At 41.9% G+C, this 16,566-nt stretch overlaps 1 protein-coding gene across 3 annotated transcripts in view; it reads right to left on the reverse strand.

The window, feature by feature from the left end:
* The window catches only part of LOC143300396 (putative ATP-dependent RNA helicase DHX35), a 141,991-nt gene that overhangs the window by 60,320 nt on the left and 65,105 nt on the right, over positions 1-16,566 (reverse strand). For all 3 annotated transcript variants that reach the window (XM_076614029.1, XM_076614028.1, XM_076614030.1), the window contains exon 23: positions 2,483-2,639. In XM_076614029.1, coding sequence (XP_076470144.1) covers positions 2,483-2,639 — 157 coding nt within the window. The remainder of the gene's footprint in view (positions 1-2,482; positions 2,640-16,566) is intronic.

Genomic DNA, 16,566 nt, shown 5'->3' on the forward strand with positions numbered 1-16,566 from the left:
ACACACATACACACACACACGTTTAATTTGGAGAGAAGAGAAGAAGGTGCTGTGGGAGACATACAGACAGACAGACAGACATACTCACACACACACACAGACAGACAGACTGACTGACTTTTAATTAGGGGCCACATTAGCTCTCTGTTGTAATTTTACTGGTTGACGCGTTAGCTTCTTGTTTTATTTTGTTTATACTTTTCCCCTTTTTAATGCAAGAATGTGGAGACAGGGACTGGGAAAGTAGTGGTGTGACATGAGGGTAACATGTCACAATTTTGAGTCAACAAAAAGTTGTTTACAATTCAGTCTACTAGGGGCTGCTCTACAATTTGTAGTCTACAAAGAGATCCTTTACAATACATTCTACTAAGAGGTGCTTCACAATACAGGGTTTACTAAGAGATGCTTTTTTTCAATTCAGGGTTTACTAAGATATGCTTCACAGTACAGTCTACTAAGAGATGCTTTACAATACAGTCTACTGAGAGATGCTTTACCATTCAGTCTACAAAGAGACGCTTTACAAGTAAATCCACTGAGAGATGTTTCACAAATCAGAGTCAATTAAGAGATGCTTTACAATTCAGAGTCTACTGAGAAATGCTTTACAATCTACTGAGAAATGCTTTACAATATAGGACTTACTAAGAGAGATGTTTTACATTTCAGAGTCAACCAAGAGATGCTTTAAAATTCAGTCTATTAAGAGATGCTTTACAATACAGACTACTAAGAAATGACTTTTTTTTTTTTTTTTTTTTTTTTTTACAATTTAGGGTTACTGAGAGATGCTTTGCAATACAGTCTACTGAAAGATGATTTACAATTCAGGGTTTACTGAGAGATGCTTTACAATTCAAAGTCTGCTGAGAGATGCTTTACAATACAGGGTTTACTAAAAGGTCCTTTACAGTACAGTCTACTGAGAGAGGCTTTACAATTCAGGGCTTACTAAGATACGCTTTACAATTCAGAGTCTACCAAGAGATAGTTTACAATGCAGGCTGCTAAGAGATGTTTTACAATACAGTCTACTAAGAGATGCTTTCCTATATATATATATATATATATATATATATATATATAACAATTTAGGGTTACCAAGAGATGCTTTGCAATACAGAGTATACTAAGGGATGCTTTACAATTCAGGGTTTACTAAAAGATGCTTTACAATACTGAATCTACCAAGATATGCTTTTTCATATACAATTCAGGGTTTACTAAGAGATGCTTTGTAATTCCGGGTTAACTAAGAGAAGCCTTACAATTCAGAGTCTACCAAGAGATGCTTTACAATTCAGTCTACTGAGAGATGCGTTACAATTCAAAGTCTACCAAGAGATGCTTTGCAATTCAAAGTCTACCTAGAGATGCTTTACAATTCCGTCTACTAAGATGCTTTACAATTCAGAGTCTACCAAGAGATGCTTTACAATTCAAAGTCTACGAAGAGATGCTTTACAATTGAGTCTACGAAGAGATGCTTTTCAAATGAGTCTACCAAGAGAGGTTTTACACCTCGGTATCTACTACGGGATGCTTTGCATTTCGGAGTCCACCATTGGTTGCTTTGCATTTCGGAGTACACTGGGGGTTACTCTATCACTCAGTTGAATTGAGATTTGCTTCACAGCTCTGCGTCCACCGTCCTCTGCTCGGGGAAATAATTAAGGAAACAAAAATGAAATGTGTCTGGGTAACACTGATCTTGTCTGTGACGTCACCAGCAAAACAAAAAAAGAAAAAAAGGATGAAATGGATTCCGGGCCATAACAACTGGTAACGTAACACCGCTGTCAAAACACACGGGTTTAAAAAAGAACAAAACAACCTGAAATGGGGAAATGTCAATAATTACTCTTAATAGTATTTTTGTTTAAACTTATTACTTTCTAGCGCTCCCTAAGACATGTAATTATTGAGAGACAAGACTGAAAAACAAGACACTGCTAAAAAAACAAAGATAGTGATCTGTAAATGTACCCGTGCAAGAACTACTTCATCGCTGTCATCTTGTCAACGACAGAAGAGGAGAGAGGTGGGGGATGAGGGGCGCTGTGGGAGAAAGGGATGGAATGAGAGAATAAAGAATATGAGAGAAAGGAGGGGAGGGAGGGAGGGAGCGCTGCAGGGAGGGAGGGAGAGAGAAAGAGAGAAGGAAGGATGGGGAGAGGGAGAAAGGGAGAAAGAGAGAGAGAGAGAGAGAGACAGAGAGACAGAGACAGAGACAGACAGAGAGACGGAGACAGAGAAAGACAGAGACAGACACATACACAGGCAAAGGCACACACTAACACACATAAAGACACAACACAACACGCGCAGATACAGATCTACACAGACACACACACTGACACAGACACGCACGCGCGCGCGCGCGCACACACACACACTCACACATACACACACACAAACGCACACTACACAAACATACACACACACCCAACCAAACACACACCCAACCACACACACACACCAGGGAGGCAGAGGGGTGTGAGCGGACAGCACAGAGGTGGGGTGCAGGAACAGCTGGTGATCGTCCCGCACTGTGCAGTAGCTGCCGCTGGCCTGCAGACGGGCGGCGTTGGCGAAGAATCCCGCCGTCAGGCACCGCCGGAGTTTGTCCACCTCGTCTGCAAACACACAAAGAACACGTCATCGTCGTTATCATCGCCGTCATCTGTATCATTTTTTGTCTACCTCGTCTGCAACCATACACACACACACAAACAACAACAACCCCCCCAAAAAAAACAACAACAAAAACAACAACAACAAAACACAAACAAACAAACAAAACAACAACAAAAAACAAAAACAACAATAACAACAAAAACAAACAAAAACCAAACGAAAAAACCTCTCCCCCAAAACAAAAACAACAAAAAACCCAACAACAACAACAAAAAAACCACCATGCCATCGACGTTATCAACGTCGTCATTGTCTGTATCATTTTCATCACCGCTATAGTTTGTTGACCACGTCTGCAACAACACACAAATAAGAGAGTCAAGGCCTTCAAGATTCACTTGTAATACACACTTAATAATAGATGAATGAAAATATTAATTAGAAAAAAATAGAAAAAAATAAATCGTTAAAATGTGTTCTACATATGATGATATAAAGCTTCAGGTAAAAAAAAAAGTATGAAAGCAGACTGGAACCTATCATGTATGGGCGATTGGAAACAGTTTTACCCACATCTGCACAGACCAGTCTTGCCCGAAACTCAGTGAAACATGAAACAGTCGATCAAAAGTTTTCCTTTGTGTTCAGTGTCCACTTTAGAATATTCACATGCAGTAAACACGTCGAAGGTGTAGTTATTGTTGGTGGTGGTGGTGTGTCCATCGAGATCGATGATGACCATCGTTGTAATCCAGCTGGGGGATGGGGGGAGGGTGGTGGTGGGGTGGGGAGGAGGATGCTCATGAATCTATCTGTGAGTGCGCAGATGGCTGAATAGTCCAATCTGCGCACGAAATGTTCGCCGACAGTTGGGGCAGACAAAGATAGGCATATCATTGTCAGGGAGCTTGTTTGCCCGTGACTTTCTGGCCTGCCTCTTCTGAACAGCTGCAGCAGTCCTGTTGGTCTCGCACAACTTGGTGCCTTTGTGCACAGCAGCGCGCCATTTGTCACGGTCCACTGCAGATTCCTCCCAGGAGTCAGGGTTGATATCAAACGCTTTCAGAGAGACTTTCAGAGTATCTCTGAAGCGCTTCTTCTGACCGTGTGATCTCTTCCCTTGTTGCAGCTCGCCATAGAAGAGCCTTTTGGGCAGCCGATGGTCTGGCATGCGCGCCACGTGTCCAGCCCAGCGAAGCTGGGACTGCATCAGGATGGTGAAGATGCTAGGAAGGGTGGCTTTTGCGAGCACCTCTGTGTCTGGGGTCCTGTCTTGCCACTTGATGTTATTGTTACTGTATCAGTGTATGTGTTCTGTCCAGAATTTGCTTTTCTTTTCTTTTAAATGTGAACAAGAAAAACGATGTCATGCCGTCATCTCTGGCCTTCGTTCCGGAAGATGGGAAGCGGTTTACGGTGTTTCAGTAATCGGATCGAGCTTCAACGAAATAAACTGTTAATGATCCGGACATAAGGTTCAATTCGGAAGACTTATAAGCTATTATTGGTATAACTGTGATGAATTTTTTTCCAGCTATGTTTAATGCAATTTTGGTATTGGCAGACAAAGTATTTCCAGAGAAAACGGTAATGTACATACATATATACATACATACAGACAGGCAGACAGACACATACAACAGACCACAAGTGAGTCAAAAATGTAATCGTCGTTATCGTCTGCATCATTTTCATCACTGTGTAGTTTGTCCACCTCGTCTGCACCAACACACACAAATGTCATCGTCGTTATCACCGTCGTCATCTGTATCATTTTCATCACTGCTGTGTCTACGTTGCCTGCAACAACAACAACAACAACAACATCACACACACACACACACACACACACACACACACACACACACACACACAAACACAACAGTAATCGTCGCTATCGTCTGCATCATTTTCATCACCGCCATAGTTTGCCTACCTCTTCTCCAATAACACAAAAACATGTCATCATCGTTGTCGTCGCCAACGTCTGTATCATAATCATCAGTCGAAATTTGTCCACCTCGTCCTCAACGACATAGAGATCATTTCACATGTAGAGTGTCGACCTAGAGGTAAAGCGTCCGCATCGGAAACGTGAGAATCTGAGCGAACTGGATCGAATCCCACACTCACCAGTATTTTCTCCCCCTCCACAAGACTTCGAGTGGCGTGGTCCGGACGCGAGTCATTCGGGTAATACGATAAACCGATGTCCCGTGTGAAGCATGCACTCGGCGCATGTAAAAGAACCCACAGTAACGAAAAGGTTTCTCATTAGCAAAATTCTGCAGCAAAATCGTTTCATCGGAAACAAATACATCTGCAGGCCGAAAAAGGGGGGAGGGGGAAGGAAAAAAAGAAGCAAAAAGGAGGCGCTGCACTATGGCGACGAGCTCTCCCGGGGGAACAGAAACCCGAATTTCATAGAGGTATGTGTCGTGAGAAGGAGTAATAAAATACAATAATTTGCAAAAAATATTTCTTTTGAATGATCTGCAAACGGGGTTATTCTACAATAAAACATAAATCGTCTCCAACCACACCAATAATGGAGTTACACAAAGAAATAATTCGCGTGGATCATCTTATGACATCTGCAAGTTTCGACTGTTAGTCTGCAACACTTGAACAGAAGTAATGATAGCAAGCACGCACGCACGCACGCACTCAAGCACGCACGCACGACAGGGAACCGAAAACCAGCAACCTCTTTCGTACGGCTTTCTGTTCTCGTTTTGAGACTGACACGCTGATTTGTTGACAGGGCGAGGTGTTCCTTTGATTTTACGGTTTAAACTCTCTGTGAACCGGGATTCAAACAAACAAACGAAGCGCAAGCAAGCAAGCGCACACACACATACACAAAGTTGGTACACACCTTTTAAAATGTATGTCTTTGTGGGCTAGAGCCCTCAGTATTATGGGAAATGGCGAGGGGGAGACGGCGAAAAAGAGAGAGAGTGGGGAGAGAAAATGAGAGAGAGAGAGGGAGGGGGGAAGGGAGAGAGGGAGACGAGAGACGGAGACACACAGAATAACAATAGGAGGTTGGGGATACTGATATATGTAATATCAAATACGGGTCATGGTTTCTCACGAGGCTGGTGATATTTCAACTTAACGCTCACCAGCTTCTTTTGAAGATGTACATCAATCAGCGGCCAACTGCACACCGAGCTTCCGATTCTTCATGTGCCTTGCATCAGTGAACAACAAACTGATCTATGATGGCTTCTCTTGTTCTTACCAAAAGAGAAGAAATTGTGAACGAAGAAGGCTGTTTTGTGAACGTGCTGTGACCATTCTAGGCATCTGCTGTCAACGAGTCCCGATCGTTATGTGCGAAACAAATCCATGCATATCCTGTATACTTCCCTGTTAACTGAACACACCCAAACTCCAGTTAATATACATTAAGCCTCACCTTCGACACCCAGTTTAACCCCTAATATTCAAACCATATTGACTTACATGACTAGTACCTTTCCTATGAGTGATCATAAATTCTTTTTTTGATTTTGGTGATTTTTTCCGTTTCAATTTTATGTTCCTGTTTACGTCACTGTATTTTCTCTCTTCTTTTCATGTTTATGTAATTTGTGTTTTGCCACATTCATGCTTACTGGTTGAAATTCTAGAGGTACAGTCTTACTGTTTCATGTACCTCATGAAGGATAAAATATATAGTCTTCTTGTGTCATTTTGTCTTGTTTTCTATGGCAGTCTTCATTCTTCCATTTGCATCATTTTTCAGTCAGTTACAAATAAACCTCGACGCAGAATTCAAATATATTTCAACATTTTTCAATATTCAATAGTTTTCAAACCTGTTGTTTCACAGTGAACTTAATGGTGCGTTTTTCCATGGTTACTCCTAAAACATTTTATAACACAAATAAACTGAAAGGCGAACTGCAGTATCGTAACGACAGCAAATTGAATTCTCATTTCTATATTATGCATCAGGTTGGACCTGAGAGTCCAACCATTTCAATTCAAATGACTGATTCTCCACACATGCAAGGTTTTGGGGCGTAATATAAAGTAAGGCACGATGTTTCAATGCAACAGACATGCCTAAATGGCGGGGTAAATAAACAAAAACGGTCATACACGTACAATGTAAATTTCTGTCTAAGCGTGTATGTGTGCGTGCCTGAAATCTAATTGAATGATGCAGGAAACGAACGGTGAGCACCCAATGGCAGCCGTCAGTCGGCTCTACCCAGGTAGGCAGCCTGTTATGCAAATGATCCCGTGTTTGTAAAGCGCTTCGAGCTACCGTGGATAGGCGCTATCTAAGTATCATCAACAGAAAGCTAAATCCAATCGAAAAGTTGGGTATATTCCCAGTCATCAATTCCATATAAATCAACGACAGGCGAGAGAGAGAGAGAGAGAGTGGGAGAAAATGCTTTTAGCGCTCGCAAAAAGAACCCATGTCAAGAAAGGGGTTGCCCCTGGCTTAAATTTGAAGAAAAACCAAATTTGTCAATAAAACAAATACACTTGCAGACAGAAAATAAAGCGGGGAAAACAAAGCTGGCGCTGCATTGTGGCGACGGGCTCGCCACGGGGAAAGCAGCCCGAAGTTCGCACAAAGAAATTAATACGTTGTGACAAGGAAGCAATACAATACTATTTTATACAAAATGTAAGCGAGTGCGTGCGCATGAGTTCCAAGAGAAAAGGTTGAGCGGAAGCAGGTGAGACAGACAGACAAGGAGACATGCAAACAGGGTGACACAGACACACCCTGCGATTGTCAGGAATGGAAACCACTAATCCTGGCATGCACCGTCCACCTCTTCCTTTCCTGTCTCCTCTCTCCGTGCCAAGCCCCTTTTCTTTCGTCTCCACGAATGATATTGCTTGACGAGTTTCGTTCTCTGTTTCCGTGTCCCCCCCCCCCCCCTTTTTTTTAATTTATTTATTATTTTTTTTATAGCACCAGAAAAAAAAGAAGTTTACCTACATTTTATGGAACCCGACCAAACTTCATTAAATTCCATCTACTATTTCCTGAAAAAAAAGAAAAAAGAATACTGTTAAAACTTAAAGCCTTCGTTTCGGCTAACCGTGTCTCTTTTCAGCAAAGCCTTGTATACTGATAGCGAAAATAACATTATCTGTTTCGAAGGAAAAAATCATTGAAAATTTTTTTCAGTTATTGTTTGTTTGCTCGTGTTTTTTGTTTTTTTTTTTTTTTTTGTGTGTGTGTGTGTGTGTTTGTGTATTCTATGATATCACTCTTGTTATCTTTATGGTGTGTGTAAAAGATGTTCATGTATAATGTTTCAATGCCCCCAAGGGGCACATGAAATAAACTTCTTGCCTTGCCTTGCACAACCCCGTTCCACTTCACCCCCCATCTCCTCTCAACAGTTTTGATTGTGGTCTTTTTTTCTTCCCCTCTTCTTCCTCTCTCCCTCTCCCCCCCCCCCCCTCTCTCTCTCTCTCTCTGTGTGTGTGTGTGTGTGTGTGTGTGTGTGTGTGTGTTAGAGAGAGACAAACAGACAGACAGCAGACACAGATAGAAACAGAGAGCCCATGTGCGTGTGTACGTGGTTTATTTCAACTTCCCCTCTACTGATGAGTTCTACCACTGCGCTCAGTGTAAGCAGTCATAGGTACTGTTTCTGGGTGGTCGTGTAGCGGCCTCAACTGCAAAAGGAAATGCTCACTCAGTATGCCGCCGCGACTTCAGGAATAACAAACAGACAGGGAAAATAGTAAAGATCATGGACAGCAAGGCATCTAACCAGCTGACTCGTATGTTGGATCCGTTGCGGAGCCTTACCTGGCAACAGGCATCAACGACATGCGGTATTACCCGAGACATCGAACAAATAGGAACTGAAGCTCTTCTGCATGAGCAGAGCTAATAAATCAAGTTTCTTAATTAAATCAAATTAAATCAAAACCACTATATCAATCCACATTAAAATCAACTTCGAGCCCAGTCTAAAATTCTTTTACGCCCAAACTGCAGGAAAGTTATTTAAACTTCTGCAAGAAACTTCGGTTACCATAATTTATGAACGCTTGTGTGAAGGAACAACGCATCACTTTTATCCGAAAATGCCCGACCACTGAAGCAGTAAAAACTTGCTTGTGCCTTCTGTTTTTGTTTTTTGTTTGTTTGTTTTTTTCTTTTTCTTTCCAAATCTTGAATAATGCAATGCCCTCATTTCTAAACCCGAGGTGCATTCTCTCCAAACTTCAAAATGTCCAAAAATTCTACAGCGAAGCTCGTCCTTCGAGCGAAAAGACACGAACATGCTCAACGACCTCTCAAAGCACTGGACTAGCTCCCTGTGCAGCTACAGATTAAGCAAATGTTTGCAATTCTCTGCCTTAAGTTTCTTCTGGTTCGCCCTTGTAAATATCTTTTATCACTTCCTTTCATCCGAATTTCTTTCTTGTATGACTACATTGCCCCCCCCCCCCCCCCCCCCTTTTTTTTTTGGCCCAATTTCTGTCTCCAATTCATAGTTTATTTCCCTGTTGATATTGTTCGTTGTTGTTCCTAGATCTGTTCCACAGCTGATAAATTACCTTCTGTCAAAGGCTTCCCAACACTCAGGTGTTTATTTAGATATGCGTCTCACGTGTAGAGTATGTCCACCGCGCCAATAAAAATTGATCCGACAAAATCGCCCAGAGAAAAAGTCGGAAAAAAACCCACACAAACAACAACAACAAACACATATTTATACAATGCAGAGTTTTCAGGACTTTTCAAGGAGTACAGATAACATATTAATGAGTATGATGCGCACCCCACCCCATTTTTTTTTTTTTTTTTAAGAAAAACTAGTTTTATAAATTAATAACCCTTATTTCCTGTAAAATGACTGGGAGAGTCACCTCCGCTCAATTCTGTCGGCGTTTCCGGGTTAATCGACGGTGTTTATAAAAACCATCAAATGGTGGGTACGAAAGGGGTGATGGTGGTGGTGGCAAAGGTGATGGTGAAGGAAAAAGGGTTATGGTGATGAAAGTGGTGGGACTGAGACTAGTAGATTCTTAAGACTATACAAAAGGAGAAAACTTTTAATGACTTTTGCTGGGTAGGAAGAAAAAAATCAGTTTCTTCCTATTTTCTTCTGGCTTGATTTAAAAGATTTTTTTTTTAAAGATTTTTTAACTGCTTGTGTGTGAGTAAACACACACACAAAGAGAGAGAGAGAGAGAGAGAGAGAGAGAGAGAGAGAGAGAGAGACAGAGAGAGGCAGAGGCAGAGACAGAGGGAGGGTTGTGGTGGTGGTAAGACAGGGTGGGGATGAGAGGCATGAGAAAATTAGGGAGAGAGGGGCGAGGCAGGTGGTTTATACTACTACATCGGCCAAACGCCACCATACAAACACGTGGGGAAGATGGGCATAGGTAGTGTAATGGTCCGTATATTGGAGAGAGAGAGAGAGAGGAAGGGGGTAGGGGTGGGGGTGGGGAGGCACGAAGGGACAATATATATGTATTATATATATATATATATATATTATGAGTGTGTGTGTGTATGTATGTCTTTTTTTTTATATATACAGACAGACAAAGAGAGAACAGGAAACACAAACAAAAATATAAATCACGGGGTCATTAAACTCCAGCTCTTGAGTATGAGAAGCGTACGTCTGGCACGAACTCCATTAAAAAACAAAAGACAACCTTAAAACACACACACACACGCGCGCGCGCGCGCTGAGAAATAAAATATTCTGTGCGAGGGACGGGGGGGAAAAAGAGGACAAACTGCGATGTTTTTGTACTCTTGTTTCTCGTTCTTCTCGTTTTTTCCTTGTCTTTCATGTGTTCCATATTCTGCACTCGCTGGGGTGTTCCCATATACGTTTTGTTGCAAGCCGAACATCAGCATACCACGCGGAATTGTCAACTTAATCGTCGGCTCAGACCGCAACCAAGGGTCAAAACCCTACTCTTGTTCGGGTTTTATTTGAAAATATCCTGGTTTTTCATTTCCTTGTCACATCTAATCTTTTCTGTTGTTTCATCACATAACTGATTTTTCTTCTTTTTTTTCTCTCTCTTTTTTTCCAGTTACAATTCTTGTTCAGTCTACAATGTTACAACAACAATGTGTCGCTGTGTTTGTGTGTGAGTGCGCGCGCGCTCGCGCGTTCATGCGTGTGTGTGTATACGTGCGTGTGCACGTACATGTGTGAGTGTCGCACACATGCATTTGAACTCAGACACATGCACACGTGCATGCGCTGACAAACGCATATGCACCCGACACGAAAAAACAAAACAAAAAAACCGAAAAAAACAACAAAACAAAACAAACAAAAAAACCGAAAAGAAAACAGAAAAGAAGAAGAAGAAGAAGAAAGAGCGCCATAAAGAAATACCACGACAACAGATTTTCAGACTTAGGAACCCCTACAAACACATACATCCACGTCCTCTTTAAGGTCGCCGCACTCTCGTCCCTTACAGCCGCAGCAGTGGGAAATGAACAATAGGAACATGGCTGGGCATTGCTCCCGGCATCTCCTTCTGCAGGCCACACGTGACTAAAGGGGCCGAAAGTGCCTGGGGCGGGAGTGGAGGGATGAGGATGGTACTGCAGACAGGGCTAAGGGAAGGCGTGATGGTGAGACCAGTACAGGTGCCATGGTCAGCGGCACGGACTGACGACTGACAGGCCTTGGGTTCTATTCCCCATTGGATGAGTCACACATTTCGTGATTTTCGTCCGCGGCCAACTCGAACGAGTCATTCATATTCAGTGTGCTATACAGTTAAAGCAGCAAGGGCTACAGAATGAAAGATGACTGCTGAGTCTTTCAAACTTAGAACGGAGAAATTCTATAAAAAGAAAAAAACAAACAAACAAAAACCCACAACAACTATAGGTTGTAAAACAACGCTCAATTTTGATAATAAAGTGTGAAATATTTCAATACTTAAGGATTTGATAATACGTGTCAAACATTTCAAATCATAGGGACTTTGATAAGTGCCACACATTTCAAATCATAAGGACTTTTGAAAATAAGTGTCAAACATTTCAAATCACAGGGTCGTCTTCAGTGACTGTGTTCACTGGATGTAGGAAACGGCTGAGAGACACCCACATCTTGCAGGGTGTCAACCAACACTGCAGGTGTCTGTGACTTTCAGGACTGGTTGAAGCCAGCGTACAGGATGAAAGGAAGCGGTAAAGTACAATTCTGTGACGTGGTCTCAAACTTGAACGGATCTTCATATCATTATCATTTTTTAACCGTCAGCCTAGTAAAAATTGATTCTTAAAAAAGTCTTAAATTTTGCAGCCCTTAATGCCTCTACTCTCATTGTGACCCCACTGTCAGTCCCATGCCCACTTCAATGCTCGTGACAAGTCCGTGTCAGAGTCACCCAGTTCTTGGGACTGTCAGAGAAGACATGGTGATAACCGCTACTCCAGAAGGAAGGTCGCTTCCAGTCAGGCTCAGCGACCAGTTACTGTCAAGTAGAGATTCATTCCAAAAATTCCCCATGGGTGCACATGGGGAAAAAAATGGGCAAAAGGCAAACAATACACGGCGACAATGTATGTGGCAAAGTTACACAGTACATGGCGGACTTGTAATTAAGTAATGAAATAATGCTGCCCTCAGAGCCTTATATGAACACAAAAACATCTAATTTCAAATAAGTGCACTGACAATAACTAAGTGTATAGAAATCTAGCCAAGTAGAATGGTAATATTTCAAAAATGTTGGATATTAACCTTTTAAATATATAAATCTTGACAATTTCAACAAAGATGACTTACTCTTTGTGATAAACAATTACGAGAACTTCAAAGTCAGTATGTAACTCCTTCAGCATAAGGTGTCATGCTTCAGTTTCAGTTTCTCAAGAAGGCGTTCCAGTGTTCGGACGAAATTCATATACACATCACCAAATCTGTTGTACCATCTAGATGTCTGAGCAGCATAACCTAACACGCTTAGTGAGGTCTTGAGTGCATGCATGAAAATAGTTATGTACCTATTTCTGAACCAGGAATTTTGCCAGATGACAATACTAATATTGCCATGTGTACTTCTTTTTCACAGTGCGCCAAGTGCATGCGACACACGCGACCTTGTTTCATTACCTCATCCGAGTGACTAGACGTTCAGTTTGATTTTCCAGTCAGACTTGGGGAGAAATGGCGAGACCAAAATTCGAACCCAGATCCTTACAGACACTGTGCTGGCAGATAAGTGCCTGCAACCATTCTGCCAACTTCCTGTCAAACTTCCTTCTAGGTTAATGAACACTTCCGAAGTGACTCAACAGCGGCGCAGGGTCTCCTCCAGCGCAAGGCCTCTAGGCAACCTGACACCGGTAAACTACCCGTGAACTGACGGCGGCGGGGTAGGCGACAGGAGGAGCCTGCTGTGGATGAGCATGGGGGAGTGGTGGGGGGTGGGGGTGGTGAGCAGCGTGAAGACAATGCCACTGAAAGGGGGTCGAAGCTGGAGAAGTGTGTGTGTGTGTGGGTGTGTGGGTGTCGGTGTGTGTGGGTTGGGGGGGGGGAGGGGTTACCGATTGGAAGGGGGTGGCGGTTGGGGGAAACAAAAATGGTGTGAACAAGGGGTAGCACAGTAAGTGAAAGGTTTCATGACTTCCAACTCGGAGTTCACGGAAAGTTTCCTGCCAAAGCCAGTTACATATTATCGAACTTTTTATTTTCTTCTAAGATTGTTATGGCGGTGGCAGCGGTTCGGGAGCGCGCGCACGCCTGGTCGGTGTGTGTGTGTGTGTGTGTGTGTTAGCGCGCGCGATCATATGTGCATGAGGGCCTCATTTCCATAGTATCATGAAATGCTCACGACTGTATCGGTATCAGCTGTGGTCTTGAACTTAATTCAGAACACATCAATACTAGTTTTCTTCTAAGTGCGTGTGTAAACGCGTCGTTACATGCGTGACCACTCACACACACACACACACACACGCACACACACACACACACTTACGGGAAGGAGAAGAGGAGATAAGTAGAGAGAGAAAAGGGGGCGGGAGAGAGAGAGAGACAGGAGGGGGGAGGGGGCAGAGAGAGAGAGAGAGAGAGAGAGAGAGAGAGAATCTTTATTTTCTAACGGTGGAAATATAGGAGACACACACAAGCGCGCGCGCGCGCGCACACACACACACACACACACACACACACACACACACACACACACAGAGTGTGCTATTAACTCTGCGTTATTCTTATTTACGTACTGAGTACTGTGTGTGTGTGTGTGTGTGTGTGTGTGTGTGTGTGTGTGTGTGTGTGTGTGTGTGTGTGTGTGTGTGTGCTCAATACATATGTAAGAATAACGCAGAGTAGATCTGAGAGAAATGATATCACTTATTAGTTCAACAGCGAGAGCGAGAAACACACGAGCACACTATGCAATTTTTTCCCCCCATTCATATGCACACCTAACATAACTGCACTTGAATGGTTCAAGTGAAAGTTTCAAAATAGAGAGAGAGAGAGAGAGAGAGAGAGAGAGAGAGAGGCAGGCAGACAGAGACAGAGACAGAGGCTGAGAAACAGAGAGACTGCGTTACAGAAAGGGAGTGGGGAGGGGAGGAGGGATTTCCCATGTCCGGGTTCCAGCTAACATTCTGGATAATTTCATGCGTCCGGGTTCAAGTGAAATAGTTTCACAACACACACACACACACACACAAATTTTATATATATATAGAGAGAGAGAGAGAGAAAGAGAGAGAGAGAGAGAGGGGGGGGGGTGCGGGGGGTAACAGAAAGGGAGTGGAGATGGGAGGAGGGATTTTCCATGTCCAGGCACCAGCTAGCATTCTGGATAAGTTCAAGCGCTGTGGGACAAGACTGACCAAAGGCACATCCGGTAAACTCCGTGTCATCGCCATTACGTAATCGTGGGAATTAAACCGGTCGATCGTAAGAGCAGGAACAAGAAAAAACGACAGAAAAAAAACTACCTTTGAGTTTAAATAAAGGAACTGAAAGTACATAAATGATGGGAACTGAAGACGGTCCCATACGCTTCCAGCCACCTGGTCCTCCCCCATCCCCTTTCTAAAAAAAAAAAAAAAAAAAGTTCTGTTGTAGGATAAGTTATCCCCCTTCTTTGATCGATCTGAAGTTAAATTCGATCCCTCTGAAGCCAGAATGCAACTTAACAGACAAGATACTAATAAAAATATTAAATAAACGTCAAGGCATACAAAAATATTTCCAACATACAACGTGACATGATCAAAAAGTGAAAATTAACAGGCTATGACACAGTTTCCATTTTGAAATCTTTCATGCTGCAAACATTTAAAATTTTTGGGTTTGGACATGATTTTCAAAGATGGGTTTCTGTACTAACAAAAGGGAATATGAGTTCAATAAATCATGGAGGGTGTGTTTCAGAACCATTTGAGGTATGGTATTATGTGGCATCAGACAGGGCTGTCCTTTTTCTCCGGTAGCATTCGTATTAGCTGTAGAGCTCTTTCCAATCAAAATCAGAAACAGGTCATTTGTATGAATCACCGCATCTAACGGACAAAGAGGCAGTTTATTTGAAAATAAAGCAGTTGGCAGATGATACTACTCTATTCCTTGAAGATCGCAGAGGCATGATCAGGTCGGAAGAAATATTGAATACGTTTGAACAGTTCTCTGGACTAAGAGTGAATGTTGAAAAAACACAAGCTTTAAGACTAGGCAAACAACAAAAACAAAACCTTCCATTCACAGAGGCAGAGCGAATAAAAATCCTTGGCATTTATTTTGAAAGAAACAAAATGGCCAAGAATATTGAAGATAACTGGACGACCAAAACCACACGAATAAATACTTTAATAAAACAATGGAGCTAACGAGAACTTAGTATTCAAGGTAAAATAATTGTAATAAAAACCTTTTTAAACAGTCAAATCATTTATATAATGCAGTCCATCAGCCTTCCGCATAATAAACTGAACAAAAATACAGCTCTGTTCAAATATTTATGGCAGAAAAAGTACAGCAATAAGAGAGCTTTCGAAAAAGTATAACGAAAAGTGCTAGAGCCCGATTACGAGGACGGTGGCCTCAAAATGATTAACTTGATTCAATTACAAAAATGTTTCTATTTACAATGGTCAGAAAGACTGTCTCATGCAACAGAACAACAAATCTGGACACTGATACCGTACTGGCACTTAAGCAAGATAGCAAACCGTGATTAAGTGTTCCATATTAATTGTAGGACAAAAAAATTAACTGGTCTAGAAAAAATCGATAATGAGTTCTGGAAGGAGGTCATCGCTACGTATTTGGACAACAATACTCTTATGACTTACAAAAACACAACTCTGTACTTTGAAAACTGGCACAAAAAACGGTACTGAACAATTTAGAAACATACATCATGATGAAAAACGACTTTTGTCACTGACTGAAATACAGAACCTCATAGGAAAAACATGGCTGGCACCATTTTTTAATATAACGCTGTAGTTAACTCCATTCCCAAACAGTGGATTCAGTGGATACAGAGGGCAGAAAAGGAAAACAAAGCACAAAACTGCTGTGCACGTTTATATAATTCAAAGCCAAAGACCATAAACGAAATGTTAAACAAAAATAAGCAAACGATTACTCCAACAGCTTGCAACTTTTGGATAAGAAAAACTAATTATAATCTGGATAAATCTGCCTGGTCAAGAGCTGTAAAAACTACAACAGAAATAAGATAAGAGTACTTCACAGGAAAATACTACACAATGTATACCCCACAAATATTCTCTTAAATGAAATGCAAGTTAAAGAAAACAATAGATGCTCATACTGCCCAGACCAAATTGATTTCATTGAGCACTTTTTCTATGAGTGCCCTTTGGTCCGAAACCTATGGAACTTTATTTAACAGAAAATTAAATCAGAAACAAACATTACGTTAAAATTGTCAGTT

Source organism: Babylonia areolata, chromosome 26 (assembly GCF_041734735.1).
Source record: "Babylonia areolata isolate BAREFJ2019XMU chromosome 26, ASM4173473v1, whole genome shotgun sequence".
Lineage (NCBI taxonomy): Eukaryota > Metazoa > Mollusca > Gastropoda > Neogastropoda > Buccinidae > Babylonia > Babylonia areolata.